This window comes from Prionailurus bengalensis, chromosome A2 (genome assembly GCF_016509475.1).
Source record: "Prionailurus bengalensis isolate Pbe53 chromosome A2, Fcat_Pben_1.1_paternal_pri, whole genome shotgun sequence".
NCBI lineage: Eukaryota > Metazoa > Chordata > Mammalia > Carnivora > Felidae > Prionailurus > Prionailurus bengalensis.
Genome location: NC_057348.1, coordinates 57,063,268 through 57,084,594, shown reverse-complemented (window position 1 = coordinate 57,084,594; position 21,327 = coordinate 57,063,268). Strand labels below are relative to the sequence as shown.

Genomic DNA, 21,327 nt, shown 5'->3' with positions numbered 1-21,327 from the left:
AGTTGCCCCAGGTGGGCCCGTTCTGCCTCCGGCTGGGGTGAACGGCCACCTCGCGGCAATCCTGACCTGAGATGGGGGGTTCCGGGAAAGATGCTGTCTTGGCCTTCACCCCCGCCCCCGCCCCCGCAGACACCTGGTGTAATACTTGGGACAGAAAAGACCAGGACAAATCTCTGTACCCCGGAGGGGCCCTTTTTTTTTCTTCATTTATTCAAACAAATATTTATTGAGCATCTATTGTGTGCCAGGTACAGAGGATTCCGTGATGCACAAGGCAGATAAACTGACTTTAGGGTGGGGCAGAGAAATGAGGATTAGAAACGCACAAACTCCCCAATAGTGAGACGTGCTATGACGAAAAAACGTCGGAAAGTGTGGAGGATGGGGGGGGGGAGTGGGTAACCCTACTTCAGATGGGGTGTTTAAGGAGGGTTTCCCGGAGAAGGTGACATTAACTTGAGTCACAAAAAGGGGCAATTTCCGTGAAAGTCTTCAAATTGAAGAGGGGAAACAGCACAAGGCACTGCAGTGGCCTGCGGCTTGGATGTCCAAGGCATGGACAGAAAAGCCAGCAATGAAGGGGAGCCAGGGTAGAAACAGGAGACCAGCAGGGGACAGGACCACATCTGGCCTTCCGGGCTGTGGGGAGACGTTTGGATTTTACTCCGAGTGTGATGGGAAGCTGTCCACGTGTTTCGGCAGGGGTGGGCAAGATCCCACGGGGGCTTTGGGGAAAACTTGGCCTCTGTGAAGATCTGGCAACAGGGAGACCCACTTTGAGGCTTTCTCAGTGTCTTGGGGCAGGGGGTGCAAGGCAGGCAGGTCCAGAATACAGTTTAGCGTCAGAGAGAGCTCAGTCCCTCTTCGTATTCTTCTCGAGGTCAAACACCCCCTTCAGCTGTTTCCAGTGAGGCATGGTTCTGGGGCCTGGGGCCGAGATGAACAGCCTTTATGGTTGTCTTTCACACCCAGACAAGGGTGGTGCACAGCCTGATGCCTGCCCTCATCCTGTGGCCCTGCTCTCCTGTCCCCACGCCCAGCCCACTGGACAGATGGGGCAAGGGCACTGGACTGGTAATTAGATTTGGAGTAGAATCCGCATGCCCCAAGTGAGTCCTGCCTCTTCTCTGGACCTCAGCTTCGTCATGTGAAATGGGGGGGGGGAGGGACAGGGCAGATGGGACAAGATGTGGGCTAAGAATCCTCCCATTCAATCCCTTGATGGTCTCAAAAGCATTATTCAAAGCCCACCTCTTTCAAGAAAGATTACCTGAGGAGGGGGGGAGAAAAGGAAGGGAGCATACTTTTTGAGAGCTACTGATGTCAGGCTCCAGATTACACGTTGGTTTGGTTGGGTATTTTTTCCCCCATCTTTAAATATATTTCTGAACCTGACTTAGGGCCAAAAGTTAGATTCGTTTCTAGATTCTCATCATTCGATGCTACACAAGACAGCCAAGGTCTTGGAGGCAGGCGGACAGATAGGAAGCAAGTAAAAGCTCACGCAGCTGGAGAAACCTCATGAAAAAAGGAATCAGGATGACAGGAAGGAGGGAGCCAGTGCGGATGGGGGTGGGGGGCGGGGGGGGGGCAGGCTAGCAGGACGCCTGGCGCCACAGCCAGCATGTCTGCAGGGGTGTGCCCGCCAGGAGAAGGAGCCCGCAGGGAGGGAGGGAGCACCGGCGGATAAAGTCGAAGAGGTCAGCGGGGCCTGGCGGAGTCGGGGTGGGGGGTGGGGCGCTGGAGGGTCCCAGCAGGACAGCCACAAGCTCTCTGGTTTGCCTTTTAAAAGCTCCTCTGGCTGCCTCGTAAGTGGAGGAAGCACTGGATTGAATTTGGCCGAGGAGGGGGGCCATGGCAGGGCCAGGTGTACGTATGGTGGTCGTCCAAGCGGGACGCCTGTGCCGCCAGCTACCCGGTGCAGCCGTAATGTCCCCACCCTTCAGGCCCCTCTCAGATAATGGCAATTAGGGAGCGGTCTGGTGTGAGGCCGCGCCTCATCACAGGAAGAAAGGGGCAGTTAACACGTTCTTGACTAGTAGAAAAGTTCAAGGTCCCCAAATGGGACAAGCAACGATGAAATAAAATTCTGTGAGCCTTGGAATTCTGTGAGCCTTGCAAAGGTCGCAGTAGGCTTTCCACTAGGGTTTTCAAAGGTGTCACAACTCTGTGGGGTCCCTGCCTGCTCTGCCAGGCAGCCCAGTGGGCTCAGTGCACAGATACTTCGAGTTGTGACCTATGTAAGGTCAGTGCTGGGACAGGAAGCCAGACCAGGCTTGAATCCCATCTCATTCATTCAACAAATATTTACTGAGGGCCTACTATGTGCCAGGCCCATGCAGCAGTTAGACAGGGCTCCTGCTCTAGTGGGAACAGGCAGGAGACAGGATAATCTCAGAAAGTGATAAGTGCTATAAAACAAAGTACATCAAGTGTCTGGGGGGAGGAGAAGGGAGGGGAGGCTACTTGCAATGGGGTAAACAGCAAATGCCTTGCCATCTTTTTCTGGCCGAATGTCATTGGGGCATTGCCCAACCTTTCTGAAGCCTCAGTTTCCTCATCTGGACAGTGGAGGGACATGCACCCGCCACCCCCTGGAAACAGTCGATATTCCGGGAAAGCGTGGTGCCCAGGCTCCCAGCTGCTGAGCACAGGGCTGCAGCCTCCTCTTTCCACCCAAACCCCCCACCCCACCTCTTTAGGGCTTTCAGTTCTTCCCCAGGAAGAAAGTGTCCACTAACTGAGGTTGTGACAAAGGGAGATAAAGCCAAGATTCCCTTGCCTGCACCTCAGCCAACAGGGATTGCGCTGCAGGGGTGGCCAAAGCAGGCCACTGGGGCTGGTGGTCCAGGGAGACACGGGCAGGTGGTTTCTGCCTGTCGGCTTTTGTCCTCATCTTCTGGATCCCCCTCCAGAATGGTTTCTCAATCCTGTCCTAGCTCCTTGGGCCTCAAACCGAAGTTCTGGGGAAGAGATGTCCCCCCAGCTCCCTCCCCCCCAACTCCACACTCCCGTCTAAGGAAACCAAGCCCTGCAGGGGCAGAGGCGAGGCCGCGGGTCCCGGAGCCCGAGCCAGGGCAGAGCTCCCTCTCGGAGCCTGTAAACTGACCCTTGGGTGGGGGGAAGAAGCCGGGCGGGGGGAGACCGGGAATGTACCCAGAAGCCCCCTGCCCCCCAAGGAAAGGGAATCCCCAGAAGGCTTTGGGCTGGGAGCTACCCTCTCCTTACTGGGCCTTTCCTCCCTAACGTTAACAATCCAGTTCCTCTCAGCTGCTCTCCTTGGTCCCCACCCAAGGGTGAGCCTGGGAGGGGACAGTTACTCAAGGGCGGAGCCTGGAGAAGCCTTTTTCTAGTTTCCACTGCTCACTCCCTCCTTCAAATCCTCACCCCTGGTCCAGGCTCTCTGAGCAGCCCACATGCAGGCCCTGTGACGCACACATGGGCGGGAGGGCTGGACAGAGACGGCAGTTCCAACCCTCAGGATCCCCGGGGCTGGGGATGCTGCTTGGGGGCAGAGGGAGGTGCAGTCAAGTGTAGGGTGAGCCCAGAGCAGCCAGGTGGGCGGCTGAGGCCACTGACAGGAATGAAGAATGGGACATGAACTTAGAAAAGCGGGCAGGAGGCAGACCACAGCCAGTCTCCGCCACAGCCCAGAAGAGAGGGCAGTGGGGGTGGCGGGGTGGGGGGACAGAGGCCCTGAGGAGTGATGGCAGCACCTGAGGTGGGGGCCCAAGGGAGGGCACGTGCACACCAGCTGGGGGTTACAAAACCTGAAAAGGAAGAAAAAACGAATCCTGAGGGCCCAGTGGTCTCCCTGTGGGGTGGCACTCGTGCGTGGAAAAAGGCCCCAGGTGGGGACACAGCACGGCAGTAGGAAGTGGTGGGGGGACATGCTCTTGAGGGCAACCTGGTCTCAGGTCACCAAGAGTTAGCAAATCTCTTGGACAGAGGAACCCCATTTACAGGACGAATCCTCTAGATCTTTCCAGGATAGCAAGGAAGGCTAGTCCCGGCTTGCGCCGCACGTCCACCCACAGGGCTGGTGGAAAACACCCGGGCCCTGTTCCGAAGGCCAAGTTACACCTGGATGTGTCAGTGGAAACGTCCTGTTCAACACATAGGGAAGCACAACTGCGTGTGCGACAGGGAGCGGCGACACGAGGGCCCCCGTTCAGCCGCGGGCGCCTGCCAAGAGCGGGGCCGAGGACAGGCGGTGGGGGCGAGGGGCGGGCACTTGGTTTTCCCTCCGCATCCTAACTTCTACACCGTTGGGTTTTATACCACGAGCAACTTCATTGAGAAAAAACTAACGAGCTTTTAAAGAACTGGGGGGGAGGGGCAAGGCGGCCTGGGGAAGGGCAGCGAGATTGCTGGCAGCGCCGGGGCAGTCTGGGCCCCCACCCCCCTTTCCTCCTGTGCCCGCTGCTGGGTCCCGCAGCCTTCCTGCTTTTGGAGGACGGACGGAGGGGGCGGCTGGCTCCTGGAGACAGGTTCAAATCTCCCATCACCCTCAATTCTTTCACCCTCACGGCCTTATTTCTAGTGGTTGGGGATTCTTACTCGACACCCATGGTCCGCAGGTGCCTGGGGTGAAGGCTCCCCTAAAGGCCAAATGCAGACGTGTGCACACGGTCCTGCCATCCCTTCTCCCTTAATGCCGTTCCGAATGAAAACGGCACGAAGCTGTGTGAAGTTCCACGAAGGTCTGGTTTCTTCCACGAGAACTACTTACCTCCATTCTTAAAACAATGCGTACTGTATTAGAACCCTTCGCGGGGCTCACGCTTTGCCGGTGCCCTAAGCATGGGCCACCTGCACTTCAGAGCCTGCCCCCTGGCCTATCCCATTCCACCTGGCTCTTCCTTTACGCCCCACTCGGGCCTGGGGGCCAGCAGGCTCGCTGCAAGCGGGGCCTCCGGGAACTCCAAGCTCCCTCGGTCCCCACGTTTCGCACCCTTTCAGCCTCAGCAGCGACTTGTCCACTCCTTTGATCTCTGGCCACTCTGCCCGGGTTCGTCTGACCCACGGACCCCTCGGAGCCCACTGCCCGGCCACAAGGGGCTAGGGGCCAGGGCCCCAACAACGTCCCCATTCAGGGTTTCACAATACACATTTGCATCTTAAAGGCAACCTTCCCCACCGTCTCGCCTGGTGAATTTCCCTTTGTCTCCCCTTAAATGCTGAAAAGTACTTAATGCCTCTCTATTTACATTTAAAATCCCAAACTGGGCCCAGCCACCCTCCCTCCCAGCCCAGGCCTAGGCTGGAGCCAACCTCTCAGTTAAAAACCCTTTTTGGGGAGACCGATTCTTTGGCCTTCAACTGTTAACTCTCTGCAGCCGGCTCAAGCCAATGAGGCCTTTCCGGGTGAAGGGCCCTCAGGGGGCAGGGTCCCTGAACCCCATCCCTGAGGCTGGTGACTCCCACGCAGGTCTTCTGAAACCCTCCCAGGGGAAGGTGCCTCCATCCGAGCTCTAGTGTGTGTACCCCTTTTACAGATGACACTGAGGCTGACAGAAGCACAGGAGGGAACCTGCCCAGAGCCCTGGGTTTTGCATCCTAGACCCAGACTTGCCATCAGGCCCAGCAGACTCCTCTGCTGACACCAAGATCTCTGTTTTATGTCCCATCCTCCAGGCAGGCTGTGTTCTTCCGGGTCCTCCCTTCTCTTGAGGACATCTCGGTTCGGCTGTCCAGACTCAGACTGCCAAAGCTGGAGGAGGGTCGTTCAAACTGCACACATCCAACCCTTTTTCACAAACTGGGGAACCGAGGCAGAGCAGTGGGGGGTGGGGGGCGGTGGGTGGCACAAGAGGTCTGGGGGAGTGCCCAGGGTCCAGGTCAAACCAGGAGCTCATGGCTCCGGTCCGTCTCCCTGTTGGCTGCAGTACAGACAGCAATGAACAGGGGTACCCAGCAGGCAGGGTGTGGCCAGGGCTGGGATCTGGCAGGGAGCAAGGCAGGCCCCACTCTGTTCTTACAGTTTTACACAAGCAAATAAGAATAGGGTCAGATGATAATGGTAAGCACATGATCAGAGGATGATAAAGCAGGATGACGTGATACAGGTACTTCAGCCAGGCTGGCGCAGAGGCTGCCCTGAAGAGGTAGGTATTCATGGATTGCAATCGAAATAAAGGCAGTCAGCAGCACAGCAAGTGCAAAGGCCCTGAGGTGGGAGTCCCCTGGGTCTGTGTGAGGAACACAAAGGCCAGTGTAGGGGCACCTGGGTGGCTCAGTGGGTTAAGCATCCGACTTCAGCTCCGGTCATGATCTCCCAGTTCGTGAGTTCGAGCCCCGCATCAGGCTTTGTGCTGACAGCTTAGAGACTGGAGCCTGCTTCAGATTCTGTGTCTCCCTCTCTCTCTCTGCCCCTCCCTGGCTCACACTGTCTCTCTCAAAAAAATAAACATTAAAAAAAAAAAAAAAAAAAGGCCAGTGTGGCTGAGTGCAGACTCCTCTTAAGTCTGATGAAAAGCCACTGGAGGCCTTCTCAACAGAGGTGGGAAGCAGGGGATCAGACTTCACATCAGCTGCTCTGCCTGCTGCTGAATGGAGAGGACTGGAGAGCGTGGGGGTGGGCTTGGGGAGGAACCTGTTTGGGGGTAGCTGTGACAGGAAACTATGGGGTGAATGAGAGGGTAGAGGGAAAAAAAAAAAAACAGGGCGAGTCTATGCTTTGGGGCTAGGACTGCCTGGGAACCTTGGGGAGAGGAGCAGGTTTGCAAGAGAAAAAAACCGAGTTCTGTTTTAGCCAGGACGCAGAAGAGATGTGTCTGGACATCCCAGTGGAGGCCGCGGCAGGTGGCTGGATGCCAGAGTCCTTTGGTCAGGAGAGAGACAGAAATGAGGGCTGACAGAAACGGGGGTCAGCAGGGTATGGATGGTGTTTGGAGCTCCAGGATTGGATGAGCTCAACTAGAGAGAGAGAGAGAGAGAGAGAGAGAGAGGCTCTGGCCACTTCCATATGTTTCTTTTTCCAAATTTTGTCATGTTTCATTGGTTTGCTTGAGGCCTTCCCCACCTACGTTTCCACAGAGGGGTGATGGGGGTGGGGAGCTGTTTGGGAGGTATGGGGTTTGAGAAGCATCCCTGAAGGCTGGCAGCACCCCAGGCCTAGAATCCTGGCTAACTGGACATCCAGTTAGCCCCAGGCCTCAGTTTCCTCATCTGTATAACGAGGCCAGTGGGATGAAACCACTTGCGTCTCTGGCAGTTCCCAAAGCCCTAGAATTATTAGTCTCCCAGAGCCCTGGTCTACAGGTCCACAGGCAGTGCTCCCCTCCCCCACACAAGCACCTGCTCCACCAGCAGGCCAAGGAGCCCACTAGGGCCGGTGTGGACTCTGAGCCGCGTCTTCTGCACCCTCCCCACCGCCTGGGCCACACTGCCCTGCCTGTACGTATTCACTCCCTCCACTGGTTCCTTCTCCCCTCCAACCCTGGCCAGGCCTCCCCCAGGGCTGGAGAACCTTCCCTCTGCCCCACACTGGCCACACTCCCTAAACTGACCAGGTGTTGGGGGTCTAGCCCATCTAGCAGAAAAACTGTTAACTCAGGCCCTGTTCTTTTGCCCCCACCCAGGGTGAGTCCTCAGATTTTTTGAAGGGAAAGCTGAAGTCTGGACACATTTTTACCCGAAATCACCTGATTTTTTAAATCCTGATGTTTTAAAAACCACGGGGCAAACCAGGCAGATTCCAGCCAGGGGGTCTCAAGGGCCGGAAGCTCGCCCGTCCATTCTGATAGACTGATCCACTTTCTGAAGGGGCCGCACGGTGACCGACCAGCCCTTGTTTCTTGAAACTCTCTCTTCCTTAGCTTCCGTGATACCTGCCACACCTGGTTTCCTCCTCCCTCTCTGACCGTTCTTCCTCTGTCTCCAGTGGAGCACCCCTCCCTTTTCTACCATTTCCACATCCTCCTTTTCCCTGCGCGATGACCCTAGGGAAGACACCCCTGACCCAGCCTCCTCCAGATTCACATTTCCAGCGACCTTCTCTCCCAGAATGGCTGGGCAAATTTCAGTCTGAGGATGTCCCTGCGGCCCATGCCGGGGTTCCACCAGGGGCGTCACCCTCTGCTCTTGCTCTGACCTTTAGAGCCCCAAGCTCGAGCCTCTCTAGGCCAGGCACCTGGCTACCCCCCCTCCACCTGATTTCCTTGGGCCGGCTCTCTTTCCGGTGTCCCTGTTCCTGCCCCATCTCCATGTACCCTGGGCCACCGGGTAGGGCCGCCATGCCCACCTCCCCCGGCGTGCCCTCTGCTCATTCTTGGATGGCTCCTGTTCCTGGACAGACACTCCTCAGGGGGCCGCAGCAGCTCCGTCTTCCTGCTTCTCGGTCACTGCACTGCATCCTCCAAGCAGCCCAGCCTGCACACACTTTGCATTTCCGGAACCTGTGGCTTTTGTGCTCAAGTCACGTGCAGTTTCTGCAAGACCTTTGCAAGACCACCCCAGCAAGACCTTTCTGCTCCCCAGGGCCGCCCCCAGGGCTCAGCTCTGTGGCACTTTCAGAAGCCTCTCTCAGTCAGGAAATTCCTGGGGGTCTTTTCTCACTTTGGCTGAGGTCTCAGGCCCCAAGGTTTTCCTGGCCCTTGACAGACAGTCCACTCAGGGGGCTCCTCATTCCTGGAAGAGGGGCTTGGCCTTCTTTGCGGGGACCTGTGATTATCTCCCCTCCCCTATGGGCCCTACTCACTGCCCTGGGAGTGAAGCCCTTCCTGGCTCCCAGCAACTGACACCCCCCGCCCCCCTCAAAACCACTCCCCGTCTCACCTTTTCCTAGCTTCAATTTCTTCCTCTCCTGGACCTTATTCACTAGCTTGTCAGAGGGCAAACGGGGTCTGTGCTTGGGCGTGTGCGCCAACAAGAGGGGACTCTTGGGGCAGAAGGCCCAGAACACCCCCACCCTGCTTTTCCGGACTTGAGGGCCTCCAGCTCTCTCCACCCTGAAACCCAAATTTTCTACGTCCCGTCCCACCCACCCACCCCTCCATGCTCAGGCCTAAAATCACTTACCCCAAAGGGATCAGCTCTCCTCTCTAGGTGTCTCCCCATGGTCTCAGCTTCCCCAAGCAGAGGCTGCTTTGGCTTCAAGAAAGACCGTCCGGCGCCTCCTCCGCACCCGCGACACTGGACCCCGCCCAGCTCAGGGCCGCCAGACTTGCACGAGCCTCTGCGGAGGACTTCGTCTGTACCAGGAGAAAGGAGCCGGGCGAGCGGTCTCCAGGACCCGCTCTCAATCGCACTCTCCCGACGAGAATGGGAGGGGTGTGGCCGGAGCAACTCCCCTCCCCCATCCTGTCCGAGAACTCCTCCGGGGGTCGCACCCCGACATTTCGCTCAACCTGCTCCACCGTGGAGCAGACATTTGGCTTTGGGAGGTGGGGAGGGAACCGTGGCGGCTACTCGCGCACCACAAAATGGGGCACTTGGAGCATCAGCGCCAGTGGGGGTGGGGGGGCTAAGAAATGTCCTCAGAGAGACACCTGCGGTCGTCCCCCACGTCCTCCCGGGCGGTGCCCGGGCCCCTTAGGCCTAACAAGACCCCGGGCGCACAGCTGGAGGGCGCCTCCAGCCGCCGTCCCCTCGGACTCGGGTGGAGACCCCCCTCGAAGATGTCCTAGCACACTTCACATTGCCCCAGCCGACCACGTGAGGGCGTGCCCTGTGTTAGTTCGGACAAATTAAAGCTCGTCCTGCGGGCAGGCCTGGGGCCCCCTGGACGCGCTCGGGGCTTAGGTGGCCGCGGCGCACTCTTGGCTGCCGGCCGCAAAGCTCCGCGCCGCGCGGCCTCCCCCGGGGCCCGCGCTATTCGCCTCCAAACCGGGTGCCCCCCTCCACTCGCGCTCCCGCAGCCTAGGGTGCACCCCTCCGTTCCCCTTTGTCGAGCCCTTCCCGGGCGCAGGCCGCTTCTCCGCTGCGCCGCAGGCTCGGGCCCTGTCCGGGGCGCTCGGCGGTGGGCTCGGTGGCGCCCGGGAGGCGCTGCCCGGGAAGCCAGAGGCCGAGGAAGGGGCTCCAAGAAGCACAAGTTGGCGCTGGCTCCAGACCAGGCTGTTGTTGTTCTCAACGTGGTCCGCCACGGAGCTATAAAGGCGGAGCGGAGCGCCCTCCTCACCAGAGCGCAGCGCGCACGCCCAGCGAGCTCCGGCGGCAACGGTGGTAGCGGCAGCAGCGGCGCTCCCTCGGCCGATTTCCTCGCTCCTGCAGGGTCCCGGCTCCGGCCCCCTCCGCCCCGGCCCCTCCGCTCCGGCTCCGGCCCCGGCCCCGGCCCAGGACCCCCGATCCGGCCGGCCCGGCCCCCACCCCAGCCCTGCCGCCCGGCCCCAGGCCCGGCCGCGGCCGCTCCCGCCTGGAGCCGCCGCGCGCCCCCAGTCCCCCGGCGCCCCCTCGGCCCCTCGCCTTCCTCTTCCCGGCGCGGCCCCCGGGCTTCCGCGCCCCGCCCGCCACCAACCCGCTCGCCACCATGTCTGTGGAGCTCGAGGAGGCCCTGCCGCTGACGACCGCCGAGGGGGCGGCCAAGAAGGCGGCCAAGGCTGGCGGCTCGGCAGCGCTGTCCCCGTCCAAGAAGAAGAAGAACAACAAGAAGAAGAACCAGCCGGGCAAGTACAGCCAGCTGGTGGTGGAGACCATCCGCAGGCTGGGCGAGCGCAACGGCTCGTCGCTGGCCAAGATCTACACGGAGGCCAAGAAGGTGGCGTGGTTCGACCAGCAGAACGGGCGCACCTACCTCAAGTACTCCATCAAGGCGCTGGTGCAGAACGACACGCTCCTGCAGGTGAAGGGCACCGGCGCCAACGGCTCCTTCAAGCTCAACCGCAAGAAGCTGGAGGGCGGCGGCGAGCGGCGCGGAGCCACAGCGGCCGCCACCGCCCCGGCGCCCGCCGCGCACAAGGCCAAGAAGGCGGCCCCGGGCGCGGCCGGCCCCCGGCGCGCGGACAAGAAGCCGGCCAAGAGCCAGAAGCCCGAGAAGCGCTCGCACAAGAAGGGCGCCGCCTCCAAGAAGGACAAAGGCAGCAAGGCTAAGAAGGCGGCGGCCGCCGGGGGCAAGAAGGTGAAGAAGGCGGCCAAGCCCAGCGTCCCCAAGGTGCCCAAGGGCCGCAAGTGAGCTCGCCGGCCTGCCGGGTCTTTCCGGTGTTCGGTTTTTCTACCCCAAGTGTATGTAGGTTTTTGTACGGTTGCCCGGCCAGGCCACCGCCGCCCCTGCTCTGAGCCGCACGGAGGGCCCGGGGCTCCCTCCATCCCCTTTCCTGCCCCCCCTCCCCCGCCGCCGTAGCGGTTTTTTGTTGTTGTTTTTGCTTTAGATTTTTGAAACGGCCAGGCGACGCCCCTATTGGCTCTCGCCCTTGGCAACGGCTGTCTCCATGGTAACCGGCCCCTAGGCGCCAATGGCCGAGGCCGCGCCTGCCTGCCAGGGCGGGGGCCGCGGGTTGGCCGGGCCCTGGTGCGCTGAGACGCCGCCGCCGCGCCGCCCTTCCCCACTCCCCACCCTCCGCCTTTGGGTGCGCGACAAACAATCGCTCGGGGCGCGGGGCCACGCGGCCTTCCTTTCCTCCTGTTGGCCTTTTTGGGGCACAATAAATTGTTTAAACCTTTGAACCGCTCTCGTTTTCTTCCGAGTGGAGTAGGGATGGGTGCGGTCGGCTAGCAGCTTGGGTTGGATGGTGGGTCCCAAGGGTCTTGGGTACCCCGGATGTTAGCTAGGTAGGCCTGGAGTTCTCCGTGAGAGGTGGAAACTGCGGGGAGGGGGCGCTTGGCTGATGCCGGAAGGAGCCTCAAGGGACTGATCTCTAGTGTGCGGAGGTGGAAACATGCTGGAGATAGGCTGGTCCGGTCCCCGACAGGGGGTGGGGAGAGGGGGAGGGGACAGCCATGGCATTTTGGGCTTACTGGTCAGGGCCCCTCAGCACGTACGAGGTCCTACCAGGCTGAGCCTTGGCAGAGGTTAGTTATTCCGAATTCACTGAGACTTTGTGTTGATGTGAGAGGGATATTGGAAATGTGGAAGCCTCGGGCTCTGGCACACTGAGCACAACCCGAGGTGTGGCCTGAGCAAGGCACGGATTCTCAGCTTGTTGGTTCATCTGGAGTGCACACGCGGGACCCCGGAGGATTCCTGGACAAGTTGGAAAGTGTGACCCTGAGCCCTGGGACACTCTGGTGTCCAGCATATGGAATAGTTCTTAAGGCCGTTTGAGCCTTTGGCAGATGTTCCTATGAGGACAACCCTGCCAAAGGAGGGCTCTGGAAGCTAGGGAATGTTCTAGAACAGTGTGTGTGTACATGTACCAAACTGGGTAAGCCTGGGCTGGGGGTAGGTGAAAGATGGAGATGATCTCTGTGTTAGTGTTAGAGACTAGGAGAAGGGAGGGAGCATCACTGGAGAAGCGCCCCTGGCCTGCTGGTATCCCGGAGCAGGGCTTGGCAGCCACTACCCTCCCCCTGCACACAGAGTGGGGGGTCACAGAGCAAACACTTCAGCCATCTGTCACCCTGCAGATCCTTCCACACAGGGCGAGTGGCCACTCCACTTGGTCTTTCAGTGTCTTAAAGTCCGTGGGGGCTCCTCCCTGCTGCCTCCTGCCTCAGGGACAAGTCCCAGACACGTCCCTTGGCACATCATTGCTCTCTAGGCAGAAGGTTTGAGGACAAGGTGCCCCTCCACCTACTAGCCTGGCTGTGACTGTTCTGATTCTGGGGAACTGGGGGTGTCCAGGAGGGAGGAAGGAGGCCTGGGTTGGGACCTATGTGGGACTATGGTGGGCCAGGGCTGACCATTCACTCACCCTGCCAGCCCATGCCCTGGCCACTTGCCTTTCAGTAATGGCTTCATTCATTTTGCAGCTTTGACTGGGGGGTGGCACAGCCAGTGCCTTGCTACAGGATCATTGAGCCAGTCCAGCTCCTGTCCCATACTGCCTGCAGGGCCACCTGAGAGGCTGCCAGCAGCTAGAGGCCAGGACAGGCCCCGGCCTACCCAGGATTCTGGGTGGGGGATGGTTCTCCTGACCAGCTGAATGTGATCTCTGATTCCGCACCCATTCCCTAAACCAGAAACCCAAGCCCAGATGCCACCTGGCCTCACCCCAGTTATCCAAGAATCAGTCTGAGGCCAGGGCCTAGGACTTAGCTTTTCGATCAGCTCCCAGGTAACAGGTTCTGAGACGGTTCAGAAGGGCTGCTACAGGGGCCACGGGCAGGGGGACACTGTACCTTCCCGTGCAACAATTCACACTGAGCTCCATCCCTTCTGAGTCCTTCCTAACCAAAGCCCCTCCACCCCAACAGTCTATCCTTTGCAGACATCACAGGGAGCTCCAGGGCCCCAAAATGCCCTTCAGGTCCTTTTTATTCAACACCTGCTTTCTGTGTTTCCCACCCAAACCCACCCTCTGTTGCTCATACCATCTGGCTCCCCCAGTGGCCTCTTGCTTTGATGCTGCCGCCCCACCTCTGTCCTGTCTCCTGTCTCCATTCCATGAACACTTGGGCCCCTGGCTGTCCTCTCCATCCTAAGGCCTGCCTTATAGCCCATGGACCAGCCCTCCATGGGGCAGGCCTCCCACTCTATTAAAGGACATTGTAATATTTTTCTGATGACCCAAACCCCCCTACTTTCAGGCCACATGGCTCTGGATTTCTCCATGAGGGTCATGTGACTGAGGACCTGGCCAATGAAGAGCGTTCCATCGTTCACTTTGCCACAGCCATTGGATCAGAAATAGGTTCTTGAAGGCAGTGAGTTGAATGAGTGTCAATCCTGGCACTCTTCCCAGAGCTACTGAAAAAGAGGTGCTCCCTCCTCCAGGTAGGGACAGGAGGCCAGAGTTACCAGTAGCCATTTTTGTCAGTACACAGGGAGAGCCCATGTGACAAAGGAACCCCAACTGAGAAAGTTGGAACCACAAGATGGAGATAGATAATCTGACATTAACGGAGCCTCTGGATCCAGCCATGCCTGAAGCTAGTTAGATCTGACTGCCACGTGAACTGATACATTGCTTTCTACGTAAGCTCACTTGAATTGTTTTTTTGTCGCTTGCAATCTGGTCTCTCACTCCTTTGACCCACTTTACCCTCCCATGCTCACATCCTGGACACCTTGTCATCCCTTTAAATTGTTCTTCTGAAAGGACTTTCCCAGTGTCCCACTGTCTACCCACAGGCCCTTCCCCTCCTCTCTTCTCGGGGTGCTCACTCAGACTCTTCAAGCTGAGCTGCACCTTGGGGTGGGGCCCACATCTCTGACCTGCACCCCAAGTTGAAGAATGGATGGCTGTAAGCAGCCCCATGTGAACACTCTGTATGTGGCCAGCACTAAGGCAAGCTGCACAGGTCTCCTCTCAGCCTTGTGACAGCCCCAGCGAGGGGAGTGTTTAAAAGCTTGTCGTGTGGGTTTGGAGCTGAGACTGGGAAGGCTGTATTTCCTGCCCTGACACCACACTCAGCTCCTGCATGGGACTGAGGACCCCGGGACCCAGCATTTACCTACTGTGTCTTTTAGACCTCACTTCAAAGACTCTCAATTCCAGGTGAACCTTGGAGGCTCATGACACTGGTAGGCTCTGGAGGAGGGCTTCCTGGGGCAAGTGACCCTGGTGCAGTGAGGAAGCAAGGGACCAGGTGTATTTGCTTATCTGCAAAATATGGGCTTAGCAATGGCCCCAGCCTGGTCTCCTCTCTGCACCCTTTGATAGGGATGGGGGTTGGGTGGGACCAGGTCCCTGGAGGCTGAGGCCAGCTTTCTGGATCTTGTCCACCATGTCTTTTGTTCTGGGCAAGACTGTTCTCCCCATTCCTCAGTTTCCTCGTCTCTAAATGGAACCAAGAAAGATTTCTTTTACTCACCCATCTGTTAACCAGGGGGTCCAAACACACTGCCTATGGCCGGGGTCTCCAGGATTTCCCTCCCTTCTTCCTCTTGTGGGGCTGGGACCTGCCTCCCTTTGATCTCCTCAGGCGGAGGGGGTGGTACTCAGGTCTGCCTTCTGGGTCCCTAGATGCAACTTCTCCCTGGGCCCAGGACAGCCTTGAAGACACTGGAAAGGCCCCTTTGCAGGCCTTAGTGACCACAGGATGGGGTCTCCACTGACTGAACAACCTAGCTGAATCTGTCCCTCTGCCAGGGCAAGGCTTAGTACTGAGCACAGAACCTGATGGGGGTGAGGGGCTTGAGCACTCAGCACAAGGTCGGGGGTGGAGGGGTGCTGCCATCCCTCTGTCCCAGGCATCAGACTTTGGGTGATACAGCCAGAGGGCCCATTAGCTGTACTAGCAGCTCCATTAGTCCTGAGGCAACAAAGAGGCCCTGGGGTCTTTCGTATGGCCTAGTCCATGGTCACTCATTGAGCACACACTGGCTGAGGAGGCAGGGATCTGCTTCCTGTTCTTGAGGAGGATGCACAGGACACACAAACCGGCAGCTCTGGGGGATTGACAGTCCAGGCGGGAGCAGCAATGACACAGGCCCCCAGTGTGACAAAAGCTCCTGAGTCTGGGGAACGGTGAAAGCAGCAGGTACACTGACAGGCACGAGGCAGGAGTCAGCAGGGCTTCAGGGTCCCTGCTCAGTCAGAGTTCGGTGGGGAAGCAGAACCGGAGGGCTAGTGGCACTGACACACCCATACACCGGATCGGTTACAGGGAACTGGCTTGCACACTTGAGGGGCCGATGAAACAGTTTCCAGGAGGCTGGATCACCGTGACAGAGGCTGGAGCCGGAGGTGCCCAGGCAGGAGGGGAAGCTCGTGAGCAGGCTGAATCCGCACAAGCTGGAACGCCAGGACAGACCAACTTGTTGTGTTGGTTCCCGGTGGTGCCTCTGACCTTGGCGATGACGGTACCCTGTGGAAGCTGAGACCCTTTGTCAGAGTTAACCATGCACACCCCTGAGTCAGCAAGACCAAAGGAGAATCCAGGGAAAGTCGTCATTGGTGCTGCCTCACACCAAGGAGGTAAATCAGCAGATCGGCAATCACAACGATGGCTTCCTTCCAAATCTGGCCAGAATCCACCTTGCGGCCCACCCTACAGGAAACACACAGAGAAGGGAATTGTGGGAAATGTAGTTCGGCTTAGCCCAGTTGGACACAATACAAAGCCATCGCAGTTCCCCATTACAAACTGGGCATGCATGGAAGGCGGGTGAGGAGGGACGAGACCAGGGGTCTCTAACACAGATGTGCATGGGCACCAGGCCAGGCAGGGCGGTCTGGCCAAGTGGAGGACACAGACCCCACCTGAAGACAGGCAGTGACGACCATTTCTGCTGACTGCTTCCCGTTTTCTCAGACCGTGTTAGAAGCACCTCCTGACAATGTGTCTGAAGATGCGGCTTGGGCCATCCAGGGGGCTTGGGAGGGTGCCTCAACCTGCCAGTGGTCCCACATGGGGCTAAGTCATCAGAAGCACCTGCTGAGAATTTTTTACGTAGAAACTATGCACTTTTTGGGTGTGAAACCTCCTGCTTGTGAAATGTGGGTTTAACCAAAAGAAATACTCCACAAACGCCCAACCATCAAGACGACTACTTTAAAAAAAAAAAAAAAAAAAAAAAAAAGCGTGGGCGAGAATGTGCAGAAATTGGAACCCTTGAACACGGTCAGTGGGATTGTGAGATGGGTGTAGCTGCTGAGGACAACAGTATGGAGGTCCCTCAAAAAAATTCCATGTACCATCGTCATATCATCCAGCAATTTTACTTCTGGGTATAGGCCTGAAAGAATTGAAAGTATCAGCTCAAAGAGATGTGTACAGCCATGTTCACAGCATTTTGTCCACCACAGCCAAGAGGCGGAATTCACACAAGCGCCCACCGCCTGGCGAATGGATAAGTAGAATGTGGCGTATCCATCCAACGGAGTGTTAACCCACCTTCGCAAGGAAGGAGATTCTGACACAGGCTACGGCGTGGATGAAGCTTGAGGACATTATGCGAAATATAGTAACCCAGTCACAAGAAAGACAAGTTCTGTATGAGTCCACTTACATGAAATATGGTCAAAACCAGAGACAGGAAATTGAGTGGTGGTTGCCAGGGACCGGACGGTGGACAGAAAAGGGAGTTGTTTACCGGTCACAAAAGTTTAGTTTTGCGACATGCAAACGTTGCGGAGATCGGTTGCGCGACAACGTGAATACACGTAGTGCTACCGAAATGGTTAAGATGACAAATTTTATGTTACGTGTATGTTACCACAATTGAGAACAAATAGATGCGAGATGGGCCAAACAAAATCTGTCCTACATGTGAGCTCAGGGGGCCCACGATTCCCCGCCTTTTGAGATCATCCAACTTGATCTTCTGTGAGGGCCCCTCTGGCTGCTTCACAAGACAAGAAGGAATGAATGGTGGCGCCGTGATGGAAACTAAGCCAAAGGAAGCTATAAAGTGGTGAAAGCCAGAGACCCAGCCTGCCCCCACTGCAAGTCTGCACCAGGGGTTACGCCCTCTCCATACAGGATTGGCATTAGGATTCCAGAGCCTCGTGCAATGCACCGTGCAGACACATGCTTCCAGAAGCCCTTTTTCTTCCCCACCTCCTCTTATCTCTCCCAGAGCCTGTCTTCTGGCTGCCTCCATTAGGGGCCAGGAGTGTGGCTTTGGGGCCCTGCCCCAGCCTGACCGCCCTTGAAAACTTTTCGTGTTGTTCAGCTTAATCATCCAACCCCTTTCACCGATGCCCCAAGCTCCTCCAAATAGTCCTTCCTCTAGCTTCTGCAGCCCACCAGGTGTTGCCTGGGAAGTCTGCAGCATGCCTCTCCTCCCTGGAGTCCTGGATGCAAAGGGAGATCCTCATCTTTCTCTACATGAGGGGCTTCAGCCCAGGGGTAGGTTCTGGTCTACCAACAACCAGCATCTGTTGCTCTGGGCTCCTAGGAGTTCAACTGTGAGTACCCACTCTCCTGATTCACAGATGGGCAAATGAAGTCTCTGAGGAGCCAAAGGACTTTGTCAATTTTTTAAAAACATTTTTTAACGTTTATTTATTTTCAAGAGACAGAGAAACAAAGCGTGAGTGGGGAAGGGGCAGAGAGAGGGAGACACAGAATCTGAAGCAGGCTCCAGGCTCCGAGCTGTCAGCACAGAGCCTGACGCGGGACTTGAACTCACAAACTGCAAGATCATGACCTGAGCCGAAGTCGGACGCTCAACCGACGGAGCCACCCGGCGCCACTGTCAATTTTTTTTAAACATTTTTTTTTCATGTTTACTTATGTTGAGAGAGAGAGAGAGAGAGAGAGTGTGCACGCACAAGTGGGGGAGGGCCAGAGAGAGAGGAGAAAGAATCCCAGGCAGGCTCCATGCCGTCACCACAGTGCCCAATGTGGGGCTTGAACCCACAAAACCGTGAGACCATGACCTGAGCTGAGACCAAGATTCAGACACTTAACTAAGCTACACAGACACCCCTGGACTTCAATTTTTCACTGGGGACCCCCCTATACAGCCTAAGGCAAAGTTCCTTTCCCCAAGGAATGACCTCCCACCCTTCCCACCACTTGCTTCTCACTCTGGCTGCGAAGGGGGAGGGAGGGTATACAGGACGAATGAGGATCTAGGAGTCTGAGGCCACCCATTACTATCTCTGGTTCCCACCACCAATCCATCCTCCGGGTGTTTGCAGCAACAAACAGGAGCTTGTCCAGACTCTCTAAGTTTGAACACCTCTCCCAGGTCAGGAGCCCCTTGGATATGTCCTCAACTTAACCTATGCCTAGCTATGTGTTCTTGACCAAGCCCTTCCCTTGCCCCAGTCTGTTCTACCTCTACATGAAGCACGTTGGGCTTTAGGAACACAGGCTTTGTACTAGGAGATGGATCTAGATGGATTGCAGATGGGGGCAGATACCTGTCTATTAGGACCTGGAGTACTAGGGACCCTCTGCCTCTTCTAAGGCTACAAGAGGAGGGAAGAATCCCCTAAGGCCCGGACCCAGGCCCGGTCACTGCACAGGTAAAGCAGGGGTAAGGGGAGCTGCCATTGGGGGGCCCAGCCAAGGGGCCAGACAGATTTTAGGGCTGTCCCACCTGCCCCAGGAAACAGCTGGGGCCCTGGCCTGACTTGGCCACATCAACTGGCAGGTGAAGGCTGCCCTCTTTGTCCCTCAGATTTATTCTTTAAAAGCAAAGAACAAGAAGAGGTGTTCCACTGCTCTAAGTAAGCAAGGTAAATATTGGCAAAAGGTGGGATTCATATGTCCCTGAAATAAGTGAAAATCTGTGGAGAGCAATTTGGCAATACCTATGAAGGCTGCTGACCCAGCCAAGAAAAAAAAAATTTGCAGAACGAAATGCCCAAGAAGATAACCATTTTTGAAAACCTGAAAATCACAAAATATGTTATCAGGTACATGAATGTGCTTTTAACATCACATTTATTTGCAAGTAAACCTGAGTGAAAAGGATACATGCGCCTGAGGACATTCTGTCATCTGACTTCAGCTCTGGTCATGATCTCTGCTGGGTTCAAACCCTGCATTGGGCTCTGTGCTGACAGCTCAGAACCTGGAGCCTGCTTTGGATTCTGTGATTCCATGTCTCTCTCTCTCTCTCTCTCTCTCTCGCCCTACCCCGCTCCTTCTCTCTCCCTCAAAACTAAAAATTAAAAAAGAAAAAAGAAAAGTCCCCACCACAGTGATTTCCAACACTGACAAATAGTGGAGATGGTAATAAAAAACAAAGGGAATTTCATTTTTGTTGCTTATTAAATTTGAAGCAAATATGACAAAATAGTCGTAACAGTCAATCTCTGGTTAGTTACATGTATTTTTAAATTTCTTGGTAATACTAACAACCAAAAGCCCACGCAAATCAGCCCAAACAAAACGAGGTCACAGTGAAAACGCCCCCGCCTGCAGGGTGCAGGAAGCCGGAGCGCTAACCACCCAGGGCCAACTCCGCCCCCTCAGCCGGAAGGGAGGCCGCTCCAAAGAGGAATTTGGAGAGCGGGGGAAGGCGGGCATCGGCTGTGGTCTGGGTTCCGAGACGACCGACTAGCCCGTGCCCCGCCCCCGCGCAGCTCCCCGCCCCCCCTCCCAACTCGAAGGCGTGCCGCGCGCTCTCATTAGCAGGAACAGCGCCGGAGCTCCCCTCTGATTGGTGAGAATTGCGATCCTTGATTTGCATAGGGCTTGGAGCCAGCGCCCCCGCCTCTCGCGGGCTGCGTCTGCGCGGTGGTCCAATCGCACTGGGCGGCCTGCCACCCGCGGAGCGCGATGGGTCCGCCCCGCCCTTCCTCCTCCTCTCGTCGGCCCACTTCCGTGCAAAGCCCAGCGCAGCGTTTTGTGCTCCCGGTCTCCCTGATGCCCCATAGAGGAAGTAGCGGAGCGGCCCTAGCGCTCCTGGAGATTCTTCTGTGCCCCATCCTGTGGGAGGGCCTCTCCTGTCTCACCAGCGCCCCGCGCTTGTTCTCCATGGTCCGTGCACCCTCTTCTTCCCCAGAGGTTTGCTGGAGACCCCACTGACAGCGGCCCTCTGGCTTTTCCAGTCCCTTGGATATAGGCGCTAGGCGCGCGCTCACACCCACACCCACACCCACAATTGACAGGTGTGGTTATCTGTCTAATGCAGGCCGCTTCTTGCCCAGGGTGGGGCATGTAGTAAGTGCTCACATTCACCTAACAAGTACTTAAACACCGACCATTAACACTGGGAGAAAATAACGGTGAAAAAGCGGCCCCTGCTTTCACAGAACTAATCATCTGGGTGGGGAGAGGTTAATAGATAACCATTCTAAATAATTATAAAGAAGGTTCAGTGCCAAGGAGGAGTCTGCAGAGTAAATCACAGGGGCTCTGACCAGGCTGGGGCGGATGGTCAGCCCTGCTCCGGTCCCCAAGTCCACGTCACCCTTGTACCCTGCTCTGCTCTGAGGCTGGGAATCTGGATAGGGCTTGGTGGGCTGTGACGGGGGGCTTCTCCTCAACCAGATCCTATGCTCCCTGTGGTCAGGACAGAGTTTTGGCCTCTACAGTATTCTCCCCCTAGTCCCCTGTGTTCGGCAAGCACCCAGGTTGGTTTTAAGCTAAAGAATTCACAGGGGTGCCTGGGTGGCTCAGTTGGTTTAAGCGTCCCAACTCTGGCCCAGGTCATGATCTCACAACTGGTGGGTTTGAGCCCCGCATCAGGCTGTGCTGACAGCTCAGAGCCTGGAGCCTGCTAAGGATTCTGTGTCTCCCTCTCTCTCTGCCCCTCCCCTGCTCATGCTCGGTCTCAAAAATAAATAAAAAAACCATTAAAAATTTTTAAGCTAAAGGATTCACAAAACTTACAAGTATTAAGAATAAAGAGACTCAATAAAGAACATTCCCTAACCCCCACTG

General features: G+C 56.9%; 2 protein-coding genes across 2 annotated transcripts; one reads left to right on the top strand and one right to left on the bottom strand.

Moving 5' to 3' along the window:
• Window positions 1-9,740: 9,740 nt before the first annotated feature.
• On the bottom strand, window positions 9,741-10,470 carry LOC122488192 (pupal cuticle protein 36a-like). The gene is made up of 2 exons (XM_043589408.1): window positions 10,121-10,470; window positions 9,741-10,089 (listed from the first exon to the last, which is right to left on the bottom strand). Exons 1-2 carry the CDS (start codon window positions 10,468-10,470, stop codon window positions 9,741-9,743), a joined length of 699 nt encoding a protein of 232 aa, XP_043445343.1.
• Window positions 10,468-11,601, top strand: LOC122487574 (histone H1.10). Its single transcript, XM_043588264.1, has one exon. It carries the CDS (start codon window positions 10,469-10,471, stop codon window positions 11,108-11,110), a length of 642 nt encoding a protein of 213 aa, XP_043444199.1. The 5' UTR covers window position 10,468; the 3' UTR covers window positions 11,111-11,601.
• The last annotated feature ends 9,726 nt before the right edge of the window (window positions 11,602-21,327 follow it).

What these genes read in the sequence shown, in the direction of transcription:
- LOC122487574 (XM_043588264.1), top strand. Translation starts at nt 10,469, where the DNA reads ATGTCTGTGGAGCTCGAGGAGGCCCTGCCGCTGACGACCGCCGAGGGG.
- LOC122488192 (XM_043589408.1), bottom strand. Translation starts at nt 10,470, where the DNA reads ATGGTGGCGAGCGGGTTGGTGGCGGGCGGGGCGCGGAAGCCCGGGGGC. An exon ending in GGCGTGCGCGCTGCGCTCTG is followed by an intron (nt 10,090 to 10,120) that starts GTGAGGAGGGCG and finishes CCGCCTTTATAG; the next exon opens with CTCCGTGGCGGACCACGTTG.